The 25016-nt window shown below is 39.2% G+C and overlaps 2 protein-coding genes across 5 annotated transcripts; one reads left to right on the top strand and one right to left on the bottom strand.

Moving 5' to 3' along the window:
* Positions 1–689: 689 nt before the first annotated feature.
* cul4a (cullin 4A) lies at positions 690–8978 on the bottom strand. Its single transcript, XM_071488927.1, has 20 exons — positions 8328–8978; positions 6803–6918; positions 6092–6195; positions 5689–5758; positions 5481–5554; positions 5242–5404; positions 5061–5150; positions 4866–4948; positions 4673–4740; positions 4237–4355; positions 3911–4103; positions 3642–3746; positions 3382–3492; positions 2875–2960; positions 2625–2732; positions 2402–2515; positions 2202–2307; positions 1937–2109; positions 1693–1845; positions 690–1591 (listed from the first exon to the last, which is right to left on the bottom strand). Exons 1-20 carry the CDS (start codon positions 8467–8469, stop codon positions 1496–1498), a joined length of 2274 nt encoding a protein of 757 aa, XP_071345028.1. The 5' UTR covers positions 8470–8978; the 3' UTR covers positions 690–1495.
* Positions 8979–10589: 1611 nt separating this feature from the next.
* tgfbrap1 (transforming growth factor, beta receptor associated protein 1) lies at positions 10590–24698 on the top strand. 4 transcript variants are annotated; one of them, XM_071488924.1, is made up of 13 exons: positions 10590–10821; positions 12221–12931; positions 13800–13994; positions 15158–15312; positions 15458–15540; positions 16399–16579; positions 16694–16854; positions 17351–17408; positions 17510–17653; positions 18363–18506; positions 20232–20391; positions 20718–21184; positions 21284–24698. In XM_071488924.1, exons 2-13 carry the CDS (start codon positions 12235–12237, stop codon positions 21470–21472), a joined length of 2634 nt encoding a protein of 877 aa, XP_071345025.1. In that variant the 5' UTR covers positions 10590–10821; positions 12221–12234; the 3' UTR covers positions 21473–24698. The 4 variants fall into 4 exon arrangements, with proteins under 4 accessions (XP_071345025.1, XP_071345024.1, XP_071345026.1 ...); XM_071488923.1 differs by having other exon boundaries at positions 12216–12931; XM_071488925.1 differs by having other exon boundaries at positions 10590–10825; positions 12216–12931.
* Positions 24699–25016: the final 318 nt, after the last annotated feature.

The raw sequence follows: 25016 nt of genomic DNA, 5'->3' as shown, positions 1-25016 counted from the left end.
ATGCTGCTGTCCCAGACTTATCAGGACCCCGCTACATTCCTCCTGCATACTTCAACCATGCTTTTTAACAAAAGACCATAATACCAGACAACTAACTCTTGTTGAAATATTCCAACATCTATTTCTTAATCATGTATAAGCTGTACATTCCCTGTTGCGGTAGTGAAAGTATCAAGAAACATTTCATTTTCAGTTCCATGTGTCAGTAAGTTGAGAGATTTAAATGCTGAATGGTTCGTTTCTATGAAAGTGGTGGCTACCCTTTATTGAAAATAGCAGAGTGCATTTAAATCCCAAATTTATCAAAGTCAGGTGTATGGAAAGAGAACAGACAACAATCCACGTCCTTGTATCATTTGGGGCTGAGAAATACAAAGTGGAAAAGGAGAAATTAGTGTTGTGATGTATGGCAAACTTTCTGGTCTAAGACGTTTTGTTAAGTTATTGATGCCTAACCTACACACCACAGAGCTGCATTCAAGACAATAATCCTCCTTGTTATTCACTTGCTTAAACTCCCTTTATGTCACTACTATTAACTTTTTTGTTTTCGTTTTTTTTTTCCAAGATTGATTTGATGAAGTCAGATTTGCAGGGGTTGTCCGCATGCAGAGCTATGTAGTAAGCTCAAACTTTGCAAAAACAAAACTCCCATTAGCTGCTTTTCTACAAATTCTACAAATCATTAATTGAATCATTAAATATCCATTTATTCAGGTTCACTTTTCTCACTCGTACATAGAATACAATCTGATCTACAAAAACGTCAGCACGACATTGGACATTTGGACATTTTGGTCAAAACATACAAGACACCCAAAGACAAAGTGGCTTGCCTGCATATCATTTAGCGTCTGTGTCTCGAGCAATGACTCCACCCTCTGACCTAAACACATCTGACTCAGCCCCTCTACACAACTACATCCATCTTCAAGTCTCTTCTCTTTGTCCTCAACAGCTGTTTTTCTGCCATATCAAGCAACCAACCAATCAAGTTTACACTCAGAAGTTTGTGCAGCCATTCATGAACAAAAATTAAAATAAAAACAAAACAAAAAAATTCTTAAAACTCAAGACAAACCAACTATAGTAGAAAATAAGTGATTTTAGAACGATGTGATGAAGAAAAAAAAAAATCCCAATCCCAAGGAGGGTAAACACAACAAAAACAGAGGAAAGTGCTAGTTATTTTCAGTTGAGTTTTGCATTAGCAGATTTTTAAGTCACATAAACCAACCATGAACAACCCGGGCCACTCCTCCAGCCCCATTTCAGAGTCCCACTAAAGATATCACAGAGTGGGAACAGTACAGCCAAGTCTCTCTCTTCTCTCTGGAGCTCTGTGTGATCTGGATGCTGCGTCCAGGATTGTGGATGGAGGGAAAGAAGGGCAACCAGAGGAGAGTCGTGGGTGGCTGAAGGACTGTAATGCTGTTTTGGGGGGCCAGCCGTACGCTTGCTGTGAGGAAAGCATGGCAGTGACAGTGCTACCCCCTCAGGCAACATAGTGGTACTGGTTAGGAGTCTCCTTGTCACGTTCCATGTAGTCTCTGTCTATGAGCGACTCGATCCGCTTCTTCAGGTCGCCCGGCTGTTGAGAGGAAGGCAAGACAAATGCTAATGAGATTTCTGTGTGTGTGTGAGAGAGAGAGAGAGAGAGAATGATGAGAAATAAAGCTTCAGATAAGTAACCTTGACAGGGAACTTCAGCTGGTTGTAGAGCTCTGATACCAGTAGGTTGTGACTGAGGGTCTTTCTCATCTTCATGATGCGCACCACAGCTGCATCAATCTGATACTGCCTGTCTTGAAACACACGCTCTGTGGTGCTTACCTGCTCCTCTACCTGTGAGGAAAATGTGTTTTTTAAAAAATGGGTTAAATTAAGATTGAGGAGGAGTTTGTGAAGAAAGGAAGAAATGTGCCAGTCTTATTACCGTTTCCTTCATTTGGATCTGGTTGATCTTGATGCGGAACAGTTTGTGTTTAAAATCATTGTTGAAATTGAAACGGTCTCCATCCTCCACGTCTTTCCCTCGAGGGTTCTTGTTAAGGACGCGTGCTTTTCCACAGGCCAGGGACTGCAGTGTACGCCTGAGCTCTCCCTCCTCTGTGCAGGACGAGACAGATTGATGGTGTGATACAGCAGGTACCTCCCTCCCACAATACAAAAGTTGTATTACATATTTAAAGATGTGTAACCTATGCCAGTGGCAGTGCGAATCTCCTCCACGCTGAATTCCTCTCCCTCATTAAACATCAGCAGCACCAGTGTCTGGAACAGGGAGACCTGCACCTCCTTCTTACCCTGTGGGATAAAGAAGTCATTTTGAAGTGCAGTTCAGACATTTTCTTAATCCGTCTCCTTGTCTGTGGCCCATTGGGATGTACCAAGCCTTTACCTCTTTAAACTCAGCCTTTAGCACAGCATGGCCTAATGTTGGCTGCCACTGCAGCTTCCTCCCACTGTGCTTCCCCAGGTAGAACAGCTTGAACACCTCCTGGAGTTTTACCATCTACCGAAACATAAAGAGATGCAATTTGTACCAAGATCATAACACAGTCTGTTAAGTGTCAAAAGCATAATGTGCACAAAGAACAGCACCTAGACATAGAAATGCTTACCTCTGGGGGCAAGTGGACCTCCATGGGTGTGTATGAAGGCCAGTAGCCCATAGTGAGGATGTTGACAGTAAGTTCTATGTTGCTGGGCTCACTCTGGTTCTGCATATACTAAAAAGTAAAAACATCACATCAATTATGCATGAAAAATGCATTTAATGACACAGTGCAATGGAATGCACACACACTGTAAACATGGCGGCGACATTTTCAAGCTCCATGTGTATGTTTACAAGTTTGAAACTTCAAGTACCTGTTTGAACTGGATCATGATGTCTTTAGACAGTTCCATGTCCTTGAACATCCCCTCAAGCTTGCTGGTAAATGCTGCTCCGCATTCTGCAGGAAGTCAAAACCACCAATATCACAGCTGACTTGTTCTCACACCTCACACCAGCACAAAAGCAACCATGATAGATTATACTATACAATAGCAGACTGTGGTTGAGTGCTTCAGTTGCTATATTACTGGGCAGAAGCAAACACCCTCTCTACATGTTTCACAGAAGTATAATATTCATCAAGGGAAAACTTCAAGTCTTTAACTTAAGGATTTTAAAATTTTAGGCTAAATGTTATGAGTCAATGTGGTTATACTGTACAGACCAGGTAGCATCAGTCAAAGGTGATACATCCCCTAAAATCCAATAAAGTTCAGGTAAGCCTATTTATTTTAAGCATATATCCATGGCTCAGACAAAGACTATGATTTATGGCATCTTGCTAATTCAAGATAGAAGACATTGTAGCAGAGACTCACCATGTTTGAGCTTGGACAGCATGGACTTTTCAGCATCAACAGAAGCACTTTTGCCAACCAGCAGACGCTTGGCCAAGTCCTTCTTATAAAAAGCTTCAAATACATCTTTTCCTGGAGGGAAAAAAAAACCGAGATCAAGAGTGTAACAAGCTTCATAGTGCTTAGTAACACTAATTTACAGGGAAGGCAAACACTCTGACATATAAACCACACACACACACACACACACACACACACACACACACACAACTATAACTAACCATGTATGAAACGAAAGATTATCATTATCTTGTCCAGGATTCTCTCCAGTTCCTCCTCTGTAGCCTCCTTGTTCCCTGCTCTTAACTTAGAATCCACGTATTTAGCTGGATGGGAAACAATAAAGCTGTTATCACAATGTGGAATTAATAAAAACCATAATAGAATAAAAATGAAATTATTTGATACTTTGTATGTTTACCAAGTTGTTAAAAATGTGTACATCTCCAAAAACAACTGCCATGGCATATCATTTCTGTACTTGACCTACCAATAAGTTCAGCAGGTTTGTTGGGCCTCTTGTTGATAAATGTCTCAAATGCCTCCTTCATGGCGTTGATGAATCCCTCGTTCCGTGCAAAGCAGCTCTGTGCTACATTGTCCATCTTGTCCTTGAAGTCCAGTAGGTCTTGCACCATGTCCTTGTCTTTTTCTGGAGTACATACAATCTCTCCACCAAAGGACTACGACCAGAGACAGTTTACAATAATGTGTATATGCATTTCTCAGCCATAAAAGGACCTGGACATGCTCTCTTTGTGTTTTATGTTCCTGCAGAGAATATGCTGGTTGAGCTACAGTATGAGACATTAATACCTTAATGTAATCCCTCCAGAACTGCAGCAATGTGGGAAGCCCTCCCTTCACCTTGCTGAAGAGCTGGTAAAGGAGGGCCAGCTCAGTCACACGGTTCTCATCCAGCAGGGTGCTTAGACCTGGCACAAAAACATTACACATGATTGCATATGTGTATGTGCATATATATTTAATATCTTAAAAAAATAAAATTTTTAATCACAACTTTTTCACAGCAAGCCAGGAAGTAAATGAGTTTGACTAAGATTCAAAACAGAAAACAAAATGATACATTATTTATGTACAGTCTATTCAAACTAGAGGTGTAAAATGACCTATGCATGAAATCGCTAATCCTCTGGCACAGTTCAACATAAAATGAACACTATAAGCTTCACAAATGTAGCGCATAGTACCACACACAAACAAATGTGCTAAGTCTTCCACACAGACGTACCCTTTTGTAGTATTGCAGTCATATGTTCTCCTAAAAGTTGTTTCTCAACACAGCTAATAAGTGGTTTCCTGTGAAATGAGGAGAAAATTAAAATAATAATAATAATAATAATAATAATGTATTCAAACTCTGTACTAAATGTCTTCTAATATGTTATGACAACATAATTGAAAATTTAAAAAAAAATAATTACTGAGTGCTCTGGTCAAGGTAGCTCATAATACGATCGTTCTCCTCCTCTAACCGACGAGCCACATGGTGCAGATACTCAGGCACCTGGACACACACAAACACACATATTCAGTATGTTTGCCAATTAGAAGCATGCTTATCTGCATGACAGGTTACTGATGACACGACACACAGATCCATTAAGAGTCTTGCTCACATCTCTCTCCTGCATCAGCCGCTGTCCCTCTGCTGCATAAAGGCGATTGGTCTCAATCAAAAATCTCTCTTCAAAGGAATCTTTGTAAACCTGAACGAACATAAGACAATCAGGAGGTGATAACAATGACACACATTCAGTCCATCTACTGATTAGTTATGGTAAACAGGTGATCAGGTACCTGCAGGTCTGACAGCATGCCCAGTAGGCTCCTGAGCAGACTACGATCCACTGTCTCCCCGTTCCGCTCTAGTTCTATCTGCTCCAAAATGCCATCTACTGTGCGCTTCTGAACTGCACTGTCACTCACAATGTGGGTACGAAAAAGTTCCAACCCAGTGTCCCTGTAACATATACATAACATCAGCCTTCTAAGTACACCTTAACAAACTTTATAATTTGAATGAACTGTAATTTTACCAGATGGAGGGGAGTAGGGAGTTCTGAAGCACGTAGGTACGATCCAGGAAGAGAAAGATACTCCGAATCATTATCTGTGAGGAGAAAAGCCCAAACAGTCTGAACATGGGATTCACACTCTTGCAAGACACTCTCCTATTAGCAGAACAAAAATAAACTAAATGAAGAGCCATTTTGATATGCATGTGTGACAAATGTCAAACCTTACAGTTTGTCTGCAGTGGTCCTGCCAGCAGCGATTCATTCGCTTCAAGAACGAAAGGTTGTCCAAAGACTCTGTGAGCTCCGTGTTAAGGAAAAAAATCCTTTACTCATTCATTAAACCAAAATGCCCATAAATTGAGACAATGCTGTCAATACAACCTCATTGTGTGTGATTTGAGAATATAAATCAAACCTACCAAGCTTGTTATATATTGACCCCTTGTGAGAAATGACTGCAACAGCATCTAGACCGTGCCAGCAGAGCCCAGACTTTCCTAAATTGAGTTTCAAGCTGCCGACATGACTCAAAACAAAACTAAAAAAACACAGGAACCATTGTCTCAGTTAATGTTTCAACTGGTTCGACACACATCTTATCCAATATAGTTGTTCACAAAAAAGGATATTCTCTGAACTGGTGGATCTGGGCCTGCACATGATCTTCACAGACCTGCCGTAGCTGCTTGTACAGCGTGGGGGAGACTTTATATGAGCACAGGTTCTCCACCGCCTTCAAGCGTTTCAGGAGAAACATGGAGAGGAAACAAGAGCACAAGAGACACAGATTGTTCACAATTCTATGCAAACAGCCATAACAGAGTGAACACCTGTTACATGATGTCTTGATTTTAAAGGACCGGACAAGGGCTTTTTGGTAATTTACTACAAATCACATGTACTGTGTGCCATAATCAACATTTTTTCTAATATTTGACCAGTGGTTTCCATTCATACTAGTAAAGTATGTAAATCCACTTTTGTTATGTCGCTATGCAGAGAAAACTTTTTATTAAATATATATATATATTATATATTATATATATTACTCAATATGAACATCAATGCACACCAACAGCAACGAACAAGCATAGAGATTCTGTTCATGGTGTGATAGATTACCCATCTCAAGCAAGTCGCACATCTCTACGAGTTTATTTTAACCCTGATCTGAAATTAACCACTAGCAACCTCAAGTCTGCATTGACTGATCCTGTGAAAGATGTGTTAAAAATGATAGGCTATGAAGCATTTGTGTTAGTCATGTTCATTTGTTTTGCACTGACTGCTACACACAAAAAATATCAAACTGCAGGTGTTTAAAAAAACAGACAGCAAACCTGATAGAGCTCTTCCAGGTTGTACTTGATAGAGGTGCTGTTCTGAATGGCACCCACTGCATCTCGTAGCTTCAGCCACGTGTCCTCAGTGTAGTTCTCTGCTAGTTTTGGCCTGTCTGTTACAAAAAGCCAGCAACAATGTTAATTTATAGGTGTGTCATAAACTGCCAAACAAGCTAACCAGAACTCATTGATGCAACATCAGTATTTGGATACAACACATTTTAAAACGAACATCACATAACAATCGGTCCTAACTGATTATGGTCCGGTGCCATTTTTAAAAAGGCCTCTGTTAATTATATAACATAAAAATATATGTTCAAAATATATATTCAACTAGTATTTTCTTTAAAAAGCCTTTGAATAACTCCACACTAGCTGCTGCAAAAAGTAGTATTGTATCTGTCTTGGCTAGGAATATTTTTTTGGAATAACTGACAACAAACTTAGGCAGGACCACCTCCTACACCACACAGTTTGGACCCACAGGAAAGAAGGTAAATAGATATTTTTCATGGTGGAAGGTGCACAAAGCAAGTTTCCTGTTTACAGAACAAACTGAATTTTAGTAAATTTGTAATAATAATTATTAGTAACAATAATAACCACCTCCAGAAACTAAGTTCTCTAGAAATTAATTGTGTCATTACACAAGGCTACACATAATATGTGAATTAACTAGTTTATTCCCAAGTGGCATGAATGAGGTACTGATTCTCACACCTTTTTTCATAAAGCCCTGCAATATTTTGGACTCTGTATGATGGCCTGCAGCTTGAAGGTTGCAGTTTTTGATTTGATTTCATTTATATATGTGTATTGTACAAATGTAGAATTATGTATATTTGTAACTTCTATATAATTGTATTTTGTCCAGCAGTACATTTGTTTCATTTTTGTTCTTTTGGTTCTTTAGCTTTTCACTTGTTTGATTTGGTCTTTGTCTTGAATCTTTTTAATTGACATGAGTCAGCACTAATCAGTGTCATCGGTATCACCTGCACTGGTCACGCAGGGTGGATAAAAATATCTGAGGTGTAATATGGTGTGTCCACACTGCAGAAGCCAAAACGTCTGCCTCTGTGCTCAGCCATTTAAGTTAATAAACACAGATGTTATCTTTCAGAGAGCCAAAGACGCCTGTTTGTTGACTTTAGTTTCCCTCACCTGACCAGTACCTGGAGGACAGTTGCTTTGAACATTGGTTACACGTTATATATGCAATATCCAGATGTTGTGATTGATTTTTAAAATCATCTCTGCCCATTTAAAAAAAAAAAAAAAAAAAAAAAATCAATGCATAAAGCAAAATAGCAAAATCAGTGAGGGGTGTGATCCTGTGTTGTTACAAATAACACAAGCCCTACGTGAAGCAACATACTAATCAGAGCGGTTAGGTCAGCAAATTTTACTTTATACTTGCTGTCAAAAACTTACACAACCAAAGACAGACAACTTTTTGATAATCTAAAAGTTGAGTTACATGTTAGATAAGGTAGACGAGATCAATCATTGACGATACCTTTGAAATTTTTTATCACTAACTTCTTTGAAGCGCCAGTTTTTCCTGAGGCCACAGCGGAGGTCCTGGCCATCCCGTTGGTGTTGTGTTCCGTCAGAGCAGAGAAGCTGGCTCTCTTGTCCTGTCGGGTGTCCTCTGCCATTATCAGATTAGCGCTTTGGCTTAACGCTGTATGGTCCAAGTGTTTTTGCTAAGTTACTGCTGGATTGTTCAGTCGCCTATTTATTTACTGTCAAAAACACAAGACTCTTTGTTGAACCAGTTATCTTTGGTTGATAGCACAGACTGTCGCAGTCTATTTAAAAAAAACATTCACACACAAACACCGATTTGCGTATGGCAATCAATCAGAAAACATAACTACCGTCAGCTAAATAAACATGCTAACAGTATGTTATCTGAAACTGCAGCACATTTAAGCTACCAGTTTTCGTCCTCTTCAAAACACGTTAGCTTCATAGGCTAGTCCATGCCAGTCTTGGCTATTTACAGATTTTCACGAGTTCAATTATTGTTTTTTGAGACAGTAAACAAAAAAATAAAAGCGACATATTTAGCGTTGATATGACAGACCCATGTTTTGGTGGCTTTCTTTAGCACATAGCTAGCTAGCACAACAAAATGGCTTTTCTCAGACAGTTCAGTTGGACAGGTGCATCTTGGGTGAAAAGCGGCCGAGCTGCGTTCAGGGACAGTCTGGATTTCCACCGTTTGTAAAAGTTTCTCTCATTTTCCGAGAAGCTGGCATAGTCAGATTAACCTCATCGGACCCCTGTTACCCAGACACTCAGAAACCAATCAGTGCTGTAGAGCTGAAAAGATTAAGTGATTAGTAAAATGACACAAAGTTAACTCGCAGCAAGTTTCAATGGTCAAATATGAATATTTGCTAGTTTCTCATGTTTCACTTATTATAAACTCAACATTTTGGGGGGGGTTAACCTTTTATGTACAGTCTATGGTTGTAACTGCTGGTCAGAATAAAGCAATGTCAGTATGTCCTAGAAAAGTTGGATCAAAAGCAACTGAACTTGGTTGCAGGTACCAAGAGGCTCCTTCATTTCTGACAGACTGGTGAGACGACCCAGGTATTCAGCCTCTGTGGGGTCATTATCAAGGCCATTGATGTCACTTGGTTCGTTAGTGTTTTGTAACATTTTATTTAAATGCAAAAAGGACCAAGTTCATGGTACTCTCCACCTCATTATACCCCTGATTAATCTCCTATTAAAACCTTAAATGGTACCCACACCACTCTTGCTGAGTCATACAAATACTATACTCATAATATCTTTCTTATTTTTTTCTCTCACACAGGCACAGCCTCTGTATGGGTAACAAACTCCTGTTCAGCCTCTCTGCCGTTGACTGAACAAATTAGATGCGAGAAAGGGCATTGTCACGACTCTCTTCTAAGTAGCCAAGCTTTGTCTAAAAAAATTGCTAGATTTGTTGCAAGGTGGTCTTTTGAAAGATGTCTTTAAATCTAGCACAAATGCCTTAGTTGCCAATTCATTTGATAGAGCAACGGCCAATTGGTTCCAACTCAGTCACATGGTATTTGGGTGACCAATGGTTGAACTATAATCACTCAGTCTGTCAGTCAGTCAGTCAGTCTGTAATACATCCATGTCAGTCAGTCAGACATTTGCAATTATAGGGTGGGCCCCACTATTGCGGTCCAGCCAAAAAACGTAGTGGAGCGTCATGTTGTGCTGCAGCAGCACTACATTCATGATCACAAGGTTGGATGGGCTTCCCTACAAACAAGAAGAAAGTAATATACCATGATATTCATTTATAAATCTCTACTTTTAAAAATTTCAAAATGCCTCATGTCTCTTTTAACATTTAAATACTTTAACCACAGTACATAATCCAGCAACAACCAAAACTTGGTTCATGTGCCCATTAATCTTGGCAGAACTGGTTTAAGGTACTGTGCACTTTCTTTTTTAGATAGAATTAATCGCAAACTGCCCTCAAGGTAGAGTACTTCCTAACTCTTGGAGAGTTTAAAACTTTATTATCTGATTTTTTTTTTTTTTTTTATGGCTCATGCAATTGTTTTTATTAGATTGGTTCGTGTTCTCTGGCCTTTCTTGAAAAAGAAGACTCACTCTCAATGAGACTACCTGATTAAATAGAGATTGAATAAAATAAATAAAGAAAATATACCATATCAAGAAGTCAGTTTTAAATGTGTTTAGAAATCGTCAACAACTCCCCTCCTTGCTTGACAGTCTTGAACACAGCCCTGCATTACCTGCAGCCAGCAAGAGTTCAGTTCAAATGGGCGGTGTTTTATACGGGACAAGGAAGGACCCACCGCTGCCATTCAAGCTATAATATCTGCTTGTCGGTGCGGTGCCGTCTTGAGCAGCATGGGAATAGTATTGAAGTGTAAATCTATGTCGTGGCCACTGTTTTTGGAGTAGTGAGGCTCGCCTGTTTGTGGTAATCCCGCCTGCCGTCCTGAGCGCTGTCTGCAGCGGTAGGTATGCTAACAGCTCCCGGAGAAACTAGGCAGGAGGCTGCTGCGCAGAGCATCATCTCAAGGGAGGGGAGGCCGGTTTGAAATTTGGTACTTTTTCTTCGGAGGGACACCCCCGAGTGTCACATTGTTACATTACAACACTCACGGCTTGTTTGTCCACATTAACAAGCCCTTCTTGAGCCATTCTAAAAATGTAAGTTAGCGTCAATTAGCTTGCTAGCCTTGGCATAGTTGGAGAGCAACCTCTGTAAGCTAGCGTTAGCAAACTCAGCTTGTTGGCCCAGAAGCTACCTAATTAATCAAAAATCGACCACGGACTTCCTCACGTGAATAATCTACGTTACAAACAATTTGTCTCACATCCAGTCTGCCACTGCTAACCAGTGAACTTTGTGTTGTTGTTGCTGCCGTTAGCCTTTATGGGTTTGTCAAGCTAGCTAGCGTTAACGTCATTAGCTATTACCACATGAGCAGCGTAAGCATGAAATAATGTTCTCCAGGATTGTGGAAACACTTTACGCTCCTCTATTTAGCTCTCATCTAAACATTTGATATGGCGTATAGCACCCTATTGTGTATGATATATATAAGGACAGGTTTTACTAACAATTATAATTTCTATCATGATATATTTTGTATTCTTGCAACTATATTGTCAGTCATTATCTGTTACACAGCGGCCTCAGCTCATGGGTGTCCACAGGAGGAGTTATAATTGTTTACTGTCTTATCTTGTGGCATTTGTTAAATGTCTACATACTGTTTATAAACTCTACATAGGAGGACCTAAAGTAAAGTGTTGCCATTTACCCTTCCCAGTATCAATACTGAAACTAGGAACCTACTTAGCTTCAAGACATTACCAGTGAAAAAAGGAAAATTATTTCCCACTGGTACTGAAAGAAATACAAGTTAAAAGCAAAATGCCAGATCCTACCTGACTTCTGTGTGCTGGTGAGGTTATATAATAAGACTGCTAACGAGTTTTTATTTAATTTGTTTATTAAGTAAGGGATTCATTGTTTGAACTTTAAAAGGACAGAAAATAAAGTGAAATGTTTGTCAAAAAATTTCCCAAAGCCAAAGATGATGTGTTGCCCAACCAAAACTCCAAAGCCGTAGGGTATTGGGAATGTAATGCATTTGAAAGGCTCACACAGATGTGAGCTGTTATTCAGAGGTAAATCAGTCAGTAACAAGCAAATGTATGAGCCTCCTAAACGCAGAATGGATTCAGTTTGTTGTGAATGAAGGACACACCCATGCCTCAGTATATCCTATGATATTGCTAGTGAATTAATAATGTATCTCATTAAAATGTTTTGCAGTATACTCATATTGATTATTCTTTCTGCAGTTTTGTTGATGCTTTTCTGTTTTGTATCATCTAGTGTAGATGCCTTGGCTGAGATGAGTGTGAAGGCTTTTGAGCTAGTCCCCGCTGTGGAGCGAGATCTCCTCATGGGCGACAAAGCTCGCATCAACATTGAGTGCATTGAATGCTGTGGAAAGCGCTTGTATGTGGGCACCAATGACTGCTTCATCCACCACTTTCTGCTGGATGAGGTCACTTCCTCCAAAGGGAAACTGAGTTACATGGCTCAGAAGAAGCTGCACAAATACCTGGGCCTCAAGAAACCAGTCGCTGAGCTGCGGGCTGCTTCTGCTTTGGAGCGTCTGATAGTGCTTTGTGATGGAATAGTGTTCCTCATCGACATGGAGACATTGGAGACTGTGCCCTCAGCGGCAGGAGGTGGAGCCAAGATCAGAGGTGTGACAGCGTTCTGCATTAATGAGAATCCGGTGAATGGTGATCCATTCTGTGTGGAAATGGGCATACTCTCCTCCAAGCGGCGGACAGTCCAGATTTACATGGTGTATGAGGACAGAGTCCAGCTGGTCAAAGAGGTGACCACTCCTGAGCAGCCCTGTGCCCTCAGTCTTGATGGTTACTTCTTGTGCCTGGCCCTTGCTACACAATACATGATCCTGAACTACAACACAGGCGCCTCCCAGGACCTTTTCCCTTACAACAGTGAAGAGAGGAGACCTATTGTGAAGAGGATCAGCAGGGAGGAGTTCCTCTTGGCAGCACCTGGTGGTCTGGGTAAGTCAGTACAAAAACAGGATATCCACAGGTCTTAAAGGGTCTTAAAATTAATTTACAAAGGTGTTGAATATTATTCTTTGCATGCCATGGACAGTAACGTTAGTTATAACGGGTTCTGTCTAAATTAATGAATTATTTCTTAGTTGGTTAAACCATGCATCAATTTTCTGCCTCTTCTCTTCGTCCACTACACACTTATCATATGTGTAGGAATTATTATTATACACATCTGAGAATTTCTGACAGAAATCTGATATAAATGTCAATGAATTTATGTACTTGTGTATGGTCTCCACTGGTTTTCCATCATTCTTTCCATCATTACATTCTGTGTAGCATTACCGCGGTCTTAATAAGTCTTAAACTTAACGTGGTAAACTCTGCTGAAATCCTTAAAAATTTGCATCTCCAGTTTTTTAAAATTTGACTTTGTACAGATTTATTACACATTCATTTATGCTCAATGTTGCAACTAACAATTACATTTTATTACTGTTTAAGGTAAATATTTAGATTGATGTACAGTATTTATCATGGACTCTGACAGCGGTTCTCAAACTTTTTCATCAAGGACTCCTAAACTAACACAAACCACGGACCCCCATCTGATTTTTGCTTTTAGATGTTTTATTACAGAAAGTGTTTAAAACCCATGTTACATATGAATGGAAATGTAGTGAAAATTCCCATTTTTGCTGGGGACCCACAGGAACCCCCCTCAAGGACCCCACTTTAAGAACCACTGCTCTAATTTTCAGAGTCTTTGTGCATCTGCTTGTTTTGCGGTGGAGTTTTGGGGAAGTTTGGGGAGTATTCCTTATACTTTATATCCCTGCTTACCAATTGTCTAAAATTGTCTCTCCAGGAATGTTTGCCAATGCAGAAGGGGTATCTCAGCGGGCTCCAGTCAACTGGTCAGAGAGTGTGATTGGTGCAGCTGTTTGTTTTCCGTACGTGGTGGCTTTGGATGAGAACTTCATCACCATCCACAGCATGTTGGATCAACAGCTGAAACAGACCCTTTCATTCAGGGATGGACACATTCTGCAAGACTTTGAAGGTATCATCACACAGCTATGTCGTCTAATCAAACCACTTATTCACCATAAGAAATCAGAAGGAGTAATCATCTAAATGATGACCATGCATTTTTTAAAATTATTCATAAAGGTCGTAACAGGTTTAATAGTTAATAAGGTCAACAACCTCCCCTAATAATAAACACTTGTGTGAAATGATGTAAGAAGAAGGTGACGTTTCACCTAACAGCAGCATTATGCTGTTCATTATGCAGTTCAACCATGGACTGTATGGTTGGAGATTTTGATGTGTTTTGTTAGTTGTAGGTATTGTAGTCTTGAGCACAAGCCTTAGGCAGAGATGAGTAGCAGGCTATAGAGGTCTAGTAAGTTGACTTCTTTCTAACTCCACGTCCTCAGATTTTTTCATTTTCACACTTTCCCACCAACCAATGCTGATTCAAGTGACATCACTTCAGGGCATTTATCAAATTTTTCTGGAGGCACAAATGGCTTTATAAAACTTTTCACATTTGCATCAGTACTCCCCAAGACCTGTACACAAACTTTGGTGTGTGATACCCCTCAATTTGCTCATCTTAAATAGATTATTAGAAATGGAGGGAAATTATATGTCTTTAACTGTCTAGTGCTTCCTTTGTGGAAAACAGGCCTCTGTTATTTAATAGTCCAGGGATGGAAAGAGTCATGGCTTTGGATTGCTGGACTGAGAAACCGAAACCTTTTAGCATAATGTGGCTGAAAGCAGTGTAGAGCTGTACACTCTTAATGGGATCTGAAGCACTGGCAACCTTTTCCTATAACAGAGCATCTTTCAGTTCGTTGTTAGAATAAAAATATCACTCTACAAATAAGCAACTGAAAGATATTAAACTTTGGATAAAGGCAAACATTTGCACACATTTAAAGTGCAACACATTCTTATAGGTGATGTTTAGAAACCAAGCTCTAAGCTGGATTTGGAAACTGTCAGAGGATTTTGACTCACTGTTGGTTACCTCTGGTTTGCTTGCAGTTATTCAAAAATAATGGGTCCATGTGAAGCTGTTTAAAAAAAGAAACAGGACTTAAAATTAAACAGACTCATTACTGTTTATCAATAGGCCACCTGTGATATCAATATGCATATTTCTGGCTGTTAGAGAGTGCTGAAGTTTTAACCGGCAAGTGTTGTGTGTTTCAGGTAAGGTCATTCTGGCTTCCACTAAGGCAGTGTATGTCCTGGTACCCCTGCCGCTTGAGAGACAGATACAAGACTTACTGGCTAGTCACAGAGTGGAGGAGGCGCTCATCCTCACAGAGGGAGCACAGAGAAATATTCCCAAAGACAAGTTTCAGGTAACAAACAATGTGTTGTTTTGTTGATATGGTATAACTTTGCCCATTCTAAGATCTTATACTGAGCTGAGTCACATAACTGACAGTATTTTCATATATTATTTATTTATATATTTTTATATATTGTCACTGTCTGCATGTACAGATTTTGCACAAAAGAATCCTCCAGCAGGCAGGTTTCATACACTTTGGCCAACTTCAGTTCCTAGAAGCAAAAGAACATTTCAGGTAAGAGTCTGAGTCTGTTTGATTATTTTCCAGATTTGGTTAACAGCGTTGTTTGTTTGGGGATTAAACTCTGTAGCCATGCTATTCAGGCCCAATGTTTTCCTACAAAAGTCTTACATTATCTTATCCATGAATGATTTAGTCATTAATACTGCAATAGAGTGTTTATTTTTCCATTTACCTATTGTTATGGACTGCTTTTTTTTCATACTAGTACATATTGAGCTGTTGTCGTTCAAGAATAGAAATCAATCACTGTTGGAATAAATTGCAGCACCTTGAACAGCAATCATGAAACTCATAAGGTCAACCACCAGTTCCTGTCTTTCAGTCTTTTTATAGTCTGTTAGTTCATCCAGACTTAAGTTTCTCTTTCATGGTGAAAACCTTTTACAGAACACACACATTTTCGAACGACTTCAGGAGCTTTGGCCCCTATTTACAAACAACTGTTTTTGGTTACTCGGCCAAAGTTGATACCCCAGTGGTCGTCCGAACTGTTTCTGCACTCAAATGCATCTTTAGTGGTTATCTTTAATTCCAAATCTTTCAAATTACTTTACAACTTCATAATTTTCTAAATGCCTCTGCCAAGGAGGTTATGTTTCTCTGTCCTGTGTGTTTTCCCGTTTAAAAGTTTGGCCATGAGCAGAGGAACTTTTGATTTGTTTTTGGTTTCTTAAGGAATTTTAAAATGTGTATATTTATGTGTATACATTTATATGTACACATTTTCTATTCAAATTATAACAAATTATAACAAATATTGAAGGCTTGTGCAGTTATGAGGTGCTGTGTGCATGTCTTGATTGCCTCACTCAGCAGCAGTTTTTTGTGACTTTATCATCACATTTTCAGGAAGGGTCAGCTGGATGTACGGGAGCTGATATCTCTCTATCCGCTACTGCTGCCAGCTTCTTCTTCATTCACACGCTGCCACCCTCCTCTTCACGAGTTTGCAGATCTCAACCACCTGGCACAGGGTGACCAGGAAAAAGTGCTGCGATGCAAGAAATTTCTTATCAGTTATTTGGGAGAGGTAAATGGAGTAAAAACAAATTTATTCACACTGAATTTTGTAGTGAGTTCACACGTCTTAAGTTCTAGTAACATTGTTTAGGTACACAAAGTTTTTCCTTATCTCCATACACAGGTACGGAGCACAGAGGTGGCAAATGGCTGTAAAGAGGACGTGGACACAGCACTGTTAAAGCTGTATGCTGAACAGGATCATGAGAGCCTTCTAGACCTAGTAGCTTCAGACAATTTCTGCCTGCTGGCAGACAGCGTCCCATGGCTGGAAAAATATCACAAGTGTGTATACGTATACTATTTTAAAGTTCATAAAATTGATCACATATGATATTTGCACAAATAAATGCACAAATTGCTGCATTTCAACACACAGACATTTCATATGTCAAAAGCAAACAAATACATTTAAAAGGAAACAATACCCACACATTTTGAAACTGTCTGAACACCTTAAATGTCATCTTTGTGTGTGTGTTTTGTCATCTTGTTTGCCATGACTGCTTTATAGAGTGATTAGAGTAAATTAGTAGTTTCAATTTGGTCATGTCAGATCATGTTTAAAACTGTGATAATTCACACTCTTATGGACACTGTGGGGGATCGGCTTTGTTGGGTACATGGTTTATCTTGCCTCTCGCTGTTAATTGCCAAATTGTAAAGCCTTAATACTGTGTCCAGTTTAGTCAATCCAGTTTAATTATATTGTACAAAAATGGAATCCTGAGAAATGCTGATGGAGCTTTTCCTCATTCACTCTTCTTTCTCCCTCTGTTAGATATTTTGCACTTGGGCTGCTCTATCACTATAATGGTCAGGATTCAGCAGCACTTCAGGTATGTACACCTAAAAAAGCCTATTATTGGTTCTCACAAAAGAATCAGCACCAACATAAGTTTAGGAAATTAAACCTATTTCCTTTTTATGTTTGTGACAGTTGTGGATTCGCGTGGTAGATGGGGATCTGCAGGACTGCACAAGACCTGACCTTTATGAGTACATTGTGGACTTTCTCTGCTCCTGCTCCAATCTGGACCTCGTATGGAAATATGCAGACTGGGCCTTGCAGAAGGATCCCACTGTAGGTTACCAGTACTTGAAATGGCCTCAGAAGTATAACTGTACTGTCAGTCAAAGATTTTAGTGTCAGTCAGCTTGGCATAACTTGATTTTTAAACTGGTTTAACAACAATGTAAACTAGTTGCATTTTTTTTTCTATTTCATCTTCATTTCAATAATTCATTTCAATAATTAATTAAAGGATTATGCCTATTGAGTAACAGAAAAAGCAAATATATCAGAGTTAGCTAAGAGACCATATTTTCATTATCAGTCCTTGGACAGATGATAAAAGGCACCATAAAAAATCTATAGTTTAAAAATCTCATGATCATAATTACTTAACTATCAAAACAAGTAACAGTTCTTCAGAATTCACATTTGATGATTGAATAGACATGCGAAACAAAACAGACAGGGTGGCTGGAGATATGCGATCGGTAATTTCCAGTACTCACAAGCCATTTCTCCACTTCCTTATTAAATAAAAAGAAGATAATGAGTTTGTATTGAGTTTCTCCTGTATGTGTGGCTTGAATAAAAAAAAAAGGAGATAGACATTAATGTTTTTTTTTTTTTTTTTTTCTTGTGACACTGGGTTGTCAAGTATCTTGTATTTTGCATGCTTCTGTCTTCATGGCATCATTTTCATATCAGTTCATAACATCATTTTCTGTGCATGAAGTGGTAGAGTTGCAGTTGTAACCTTGTTTCTCTATTTTGTTTGTAGATTGGCGTCCACATCTTTACTAAGAGGCCTGTCAGTCAGGATCAGTCCCAAGTGAAGCCTGATGATGTCATCACTTACCTGGGAAAGCATGGCCAGGCACTGCTCCTCTACTTAGAACACCTGGTGCTCGAGAGAAGGATACAGGTACAATAAAAGGATTAAGTTATTAGCTGTTAATGAGAAATGTGACCAAGAGGCTTTGTGGTGACAGAGAACTGGAAGAACCTGGCTCAGGTCTTAGGATTGGATCTGTTTAAGTATTTTTGGGCAAATCACAAAATCTGTGCTCGCCACAGAGATGTGCAGGGTGTGCATAGAGGATTACTCAACAAACTCTGACGTCTTAACTTCTAACAAGCATTGCATTCAATAGATTTGTAACTGCAGTTGCTGCATTAGGCCGATTCGCTGTATTGTAATCAGCACAGAGCACCAGGAAAGACACTGACAAAACTGCAGAAGAATAAAAAAAGTGAAACTTGCCTCAAGGAATGTCCAAAGAGCATCTGTTTATTGAGGCAGTGGCCAGCCGATATTCGGTCATTGCTTAAACAGGTGAATATTGTCTCTTCGCATCCAAGCCCGTCCAATTTCTTAAATGTCACATTACTGTTCTCTCCCAATCAGCGATTATGTTAAGGTGAGTTTGTGAGGAGGAGGACAGGTAAAAACAAGGCAGACATCACCTGATTATTACAGGCAGTTAAAAAGTAATAATTCATTTTACTGACAAGATGTGGTAAGTTTGTCAGGCACAACCTTCTTGTGTTGCACAACCACAAGAAGTGGAAGGGAGTGGTGATGGAGAGGATCAGAGTCAGAGCGCAAGACAGGACAAGTAGTCAAGACGAGGGTATTTAGTTGCTAAGTCATCAAGAGTGTTCAACGCAAAGTCGATTTTTACATGATTTCAATATAACTTTTTGTTCAAGACATTTTAAATTACGTCTGAGACCTGGAATAATTAAAGTTAGTTTGTTTCAGATATTAATAGCCTAGATAAAGACAACAATAACAGAAAAAGTCATGTCAAATTCCTCAGGAATTTCTCAACTTTCATATGGTACCATCTCCGCCTCATTTTGAGTCAGGAAAAACCCTGATGTTTTGTAGGTTATCCACACTCTAACCTCCCCACAGGGTAGCAAGCATCAGGAGAGGAATTTCACTGCAGTATCAGTTCTCCAAAGTACTGAATTGCATTATTATTATGGATACAGTTACACGGACTACAGCAATCTCACTATTGACCACATTCTAAATATGAAAGTATTTTGATGAAGCTGGTCACATGAGGCACAATGACGCAGTGGTTAGCACTCTCCCTTGACTTCCCTCTACAACCCTGTGAGCTAGGGGAACTAGGTTGACTTGAAATGGTATGTAGACCCTTAATTTCTGCTCGGCTCCTCCGAGGAGTCCTGCAACCTAAGGATAAGTAATTGAGAAAATGAATGGATGAATGCAGTTTTTAAAACTTTGTTTCACCCAGATATTTTCACTCTGAACAGAGGTCTTTTATTCCACAGTCTGACCTGTTGGTTACTGAGATGCTCCACAGAAGTAGTTTGGGAATAAGTGCCTTTCTCATGGGCTTGTTAGTTCCTTTATGGTGCAGTTTTGAGGCTGTCTTTAAAAATCCTTCAGATTCAGGTAATCTGAAAAATGATGCTAAAATTTCTTATTCAGAGTACTGAATCAAGTTGATATCAGAATATTGCTATTTGCAGTCAATATAAATATAATCACTTGGGGATAACTGTTATGTAGGATTTAGCTGTTAATTTTTTAGTTTTTTTTCATCCAAACACCTTCTCAAAGAAAACATTTATAAATTTGGACTGTTTTTTTCCATATTTGTGGATGCAGAAAGAGAAGTTCCACACACATCTGGCTGTGCTGTACCTGGAGAGGGTCTTGTCACTGCTGTCACAGTCACCAACAGATGAAGAGAAACTAACCAGAGCTCGAGAGAGGCTCCAAGCCCTTCTCAGGGAGTCCAACCTATACCGTGTAGAGTTTCTTTTAGGTGAGACACATGTCTGATGATGACTACACCTGAATATTTTAAGGGGAATCTTTGTTTTTTAGTGTAAACCCATATGATTTTAACTTTTCAAGAATGTAATGAAGTCATTTAGTAGTTAGCTGTAATGGTGTTTAGCTTGTCATAGTACATAATGACTGTCTCAGCTTAGATTTAACAGTTTTTGTATGGCAGTTTGTAACACCATAAATGCAGTGCAGACTTGAGTGCAGTTCTGGGTGTAAAGCAACTGGAAAATCCTCTATTGCAAGGTGTTCTTCTCGAGACTTTGTTTCAAAATAACTGGGATGTTCTTCTGCTCCGTTCAGGTAAAATGGAGAACTATGAACAACTGCTGCTAGAACGTGCAACACTACATGGAAAACTGGAGGAGCATGATAAAGCTCTGCACATATTGGTGCACAAACTCAGAGACTTCCCGTCTGCTGAAGCCTTCTGTATATGGGCCTCATCTTGTCGGGATTCAGCTTATCAACAGCAGCTGTTTCACCTGCTCTTGGGGGTTTATCTAGATGGGTACCTTCCTGGAAAATCCCAGACAGCAGCAGGAGGTGGCAGTGGAGATCTTGAGATGGCAGCGGTGGATCTCCTAAATCGGCACGGCGAAGTGTTCGATGCAGTCCGTGTCCTTCGTATGCTCCCTGAAAACTGGTCACTGCAGCTGCTACGGCCCTTTCTGGGTCGAGCTGTCAGGGCCAGTATGCATGCCTGCCGCACCTCCCAGATTGCTCTTGGACTTGCCCACTCTGAAAACCTTCAACTGCTGCATGACAGGGTGAGAAACGCATAACATAAATTTTAATCTCCTATAGGGTGTCTTAATTGTCATTACTGCTTTAACTGTAACTCTTGTGTCCTATATTTTTTCCTCCAGTTGAAAGAGCGTAAGAAACCCATCTTTGTGTCTGAAAAGAAGGGATGCCACCTATGCCACAATACCTTCAGTGAGCCCAATGTGGTGTCTCTGCCAGGTGGAGTGCCTGTCCATACTCACTGCGTCGCCCAGAGAGTAAGAGACTCTCCCACTAAGAGACAATTAACCAATAGCAGTAACCATACGTGAGACTTGACCTTAAAACTGTCATGTGATCTGTGATTGGACGCACCAAACTAAAGCAGGACGCGCTGAGATTTTGGATGGTTGAGGACAGAGGGCATAAAAAAAGCACAGAACACCCATTGCCATAGTAGAATCCGCTGTGGTGTTAATGAGAAACACAAAGACAGCTGTACGTGTGTGTGTGTGTGTGTGTGTGTGTGTGTGTGTGTGTGTGTGTGTGTGAGAGAGTTTGTGTGAGAGTTTGTGAGACAGAAGACAGAAGACAGAGAGACAGAGAGGGAGAAACAGATGATTTCAGCTATTTATTCCTGTGCCGCAGTTATACCACACTTTAACACTGCAAATTTTTATAGAAGTAAAAAACAGCTAAGTCACCCTGCCCTTTAATCCATTTAAACAGATAATTAATTAAAGATGGGCTCCTGTCCTTTTCTGTGGGTTTGATTACTGAGCCTGTCCTTGTCCTTGCTCGTACAGTTTTAAACCTACATTTGAGAAACTTGGACTACAGAACACACCGTATTTGAATTTGTTGCATTTCTTAAGCATGACTAATATAACTTGCTCATTGCAATGTTGGGTTTTAATGTGAAACACTCATCAGTATTGATGAAAAAAAAGAGTCTTTTATGTCTGTCTCTGAGATCTTGTCTCACTGCTGCTTTATTTTCCCATCAGCCATAAGGCCAATTGATGCTGTAATCATAGTAATTCAGTTAGTGACTTACCAGCAGCAATTTGATACAAACCTATTAGATTTTGAATGTCCTGTCTGTTATTGGGGTCATTGTCTGTGGAGCAACAACTTTGTGAAACACTACATGAAATCTTGAGTTTCTCTTAGTAATCATCAATAAGTATAACTGGAGACTCCGATCAATACTCACTGCATCAGGGATCAATCTGATTGACCTTTGAAAACATGCTTAAATTTAATAATCTGTTGATAATATGAAACATGACAGCAAATGTTACGGCTCAGTTATAGTTTGCACATATGTAAAGTCTCATCAAGTGTGAAATGTGAAAATGTCAAGCTTCAGGAGTTTTGTCTGATTTTCAGTAACTACTCATGATTAAATAAATTGAGAGGGACCCGCACTGCCCTCCTGCCATCATGGATTCATTTTGTTTATTTGGCTGGAGTACATACAGTGATTAAGATAAAGTTAATTTAAATCCTGCTTCTGTTGACACAAAACAAATGACAAACCCAGTCAACAAGTGCTGATGGAAAACTTAAATCCTCCTCCTTATCAAGGAGGGCTACATAAAGATTTTATTCTCTTCAGGTGGGGAAAGGAGGCAATTTGTTCCAAAGAGCTCAATAAACACTGTCAATTTTCTTAGGATTACCATGATATAATGATATTTTATCTCCATTAAAAGCTTATGCAGGACAAATCTTTATTTAAGCTGTATAAAAATATGTGACCACAAGATGGCAGTAATGTGTAAACTTTTTGAAACAAATGCAATGAACCACAGTTGCAGCATTACAGAAATTACTTAATGGGATTTTTTTTTTACTATTATTCAACTCAGTGCCCTTAATATCCCTTTTAAATAATGGAGAAAAAACTATATTAAGCTGGTTGGAACAAATCCTCCAAACGTGTTCCATTTTGTTCCATTTCTTCCACAAGCCATTAAAACATACCTTTGTCTTGGTGAAAAGGAAATGCCTTGACAGTCATTAAAATATTTTCCTAGAAATTATGAAAAAGTGCAAACTCAGACATAATGTGACAGTGTACAGCAGTGGTATGAAGCCTCCAGATCAAGTGCTTCATGTGGACGAGGATGCATTACTTCCACAGTCCTCATGAAAGTAATGAATGCCCGTCAAAGGAAATGGTTGTCTTATTATGCATGGTATCGCACTGCACACATAACTCTTAAACCTTTTTTATAAAGATTGGAAATTGTGAGGATGAAAAAAAAAAAAAGTCTCTTCCACGACACTGATGGCTCACAAACATTCGACTTCACACATCTCAGCTTTCATAACTGCCTCCCACAGAGTGCAGAGGTTAAGGCTTTAACCTTTTAATCCTGACACCTCTCACAGAAACGGATGTCAGCCCTATTCTATCATATAAAGCTCTAAAATTATTTACAGACTTGTCATCACAGAGCACTTCTTTGTCCTTTTAGTGCTTTCCAACCATTGTATATGTGTCAGTTAACAAAGTGCAGCTTGGAACTCGTAAAAGTTTCTCCCGGATAGACATGAAGTGCATAATGTGTTTGTGTAGCTCAATTGAATGAACATTCAAAATCAGGGACATATTGCCAAATGTCCAGTGGAGATTATGCTTTGCTTAAAAAAAAAAAAAAAAAGTGTTTTCAGTAAGTATTTCACTTTGAAAAACCAAGGTTGTCCAAGATGGCAGAGGGCGCATGAATTTCATAACAGAGGACAGAGAAAATCCTGTACACTGTTATGTAAAGCTGGTGAATGTGGAATACATTCTTAAATCAGTGCAGCTCCATGTTTTGTTTTTCATATTTAACATATACCTCTCATCCTTGAAATGTGCCACTGTCTGTCTCACTGAAGATGCCCATCTGGATTTAGTTAAAAACATTTCGACTCCTCTAAACTCTTCAGAACACACAAAAATTAATCCTTACCCTTTACACGTTATAAATTCTCTGCAAGATGTGCATTCAAATTAGTTCTGAAAGCTTCCAAAATCAAACTCTTTTCAAAAGAACAGATACTTTGTTGCCCCTAAATGTTTATTTTTAACTTATATTCAGTTGTCCAACCAATCGAAACACATCACTGTTGTGGGTTTTGCTTGTTTCTCTGGTGCCTGTGCTATTGATGCTAGCCTTCTGTAATTGCAAACAAAAATTTCTTTTTGGGGACTTTGTGCAAACATGGGACTATTTTTCTAACATGGAGATCTGAATATTGTATATACTGTAGGTTTACTTGCTTTCCATGACAGAAATTCACAGCTTATGCAGAGCATCTTTCTCTCTGAACAATTTGTGTGTAGCTTGCTTCAAAGTCCTAACAATGACTTCAAGTAATAATTATAATTTAAAAAAATACAGTACATTTGTGTGAAAAAAATGCTATTGTATTTTATAAATATATGTATACTGGTATGTATATACTGCATTTGTACTTGTTTGTTGCTTTCTTAATCAATGCCAATGTGGATGGGGTGTACAACCTATAAATCCGTCCCATTTTAATAAACATGAAACTGTATATCAGTTCATGAGTTTTATTTCACATTTCACACCTCGAAGTAATTCCCATGTATGTTTTGGCAGGGTTTTTGTCAGACACAATAAAATCTAGTTTGACTTAATTTCTTTAGTTTATATCGTGCTTTAATTTTTTTTCTGTTTCAAGTAATTAACATTTAGAAAACCTTGGTTTGTACTGATCCATCACGAGAAAACTGCACGGCTGCAACCAACAATCACTTTTAACGATTGTAACTGATCGTATATATGTCAATGCTCTGAACTGTCTGTGGTAACATTTTACTTCCGTAAATAAAGCTGAATCTCGCGTAACGTC

The sequence above is a fragment of the Trachinotus anak genome, unplaced genomic scaffold (genome assembly GCF_046630095.1).
Source record: "Trachinotus anak isolate AG129_WGS33_773 ecotype Australia unplaced genomic scaffold, CSIRO_AGI_Tana_v1 ptg000011l, whole genome shotgun sequence".
In the NCBI taxonomy this organism is placed as follows: domain Eukaryota; kingdom Metazoa; phylum Chordata; class Actinopteri; order Carangiformes; family Carangidae; genus Trachinotus; species Trachinotus anak.
The sequence above is the reverse complement of the archived record's forward strand: the minus strand, read 5'-3'. Positions and strand labels throughout refer to the sequence as shown.

Coding starts and splice junctions, on each gene's coding strand:
- tgfbrap1 (XM_071488924.1), top strand. CDS start 12,235: ATGAGTGTGAAGGCTTTTGAGCTAGTCCCCGCTGTGGAGCGAGATCTC. Junction 13,995..15,157: donor CATTCTGCAAGACTTTGAAG/GTATCATCACAC, acceptor TGTGTGTTTCAG/GTAAGGTCATTCTGGCTTCC. Junction 18,507..20,231: donor TGCTCGAGAGAAGGATACAG/GTACAATAAAAG, acceptor TTGTGGATGCAG/AAAGAGAAGTTCCACACACA.
- cul4a (XM_071488927.1), bottom strand. CDS start 8,469: ATGGCAGAGGACACCCGACAGGACAAGAGAGCCAGCTTCTCTGCTCTG. Junction 6,919..8,327: donor AGTGATAAAAAATTTCAAAG/GTATCGTCAATG, acceptor TTTTTGTAACAG/ACAGGCCAAAACTAGCAGAG. Junction 2,110..2,201: donor TCGCACTGCCACTGGCATAG/GTTACACATCTT, acceptor CGTCCTGCACAG/AGGAGGGAGAGCTCAGGCGT.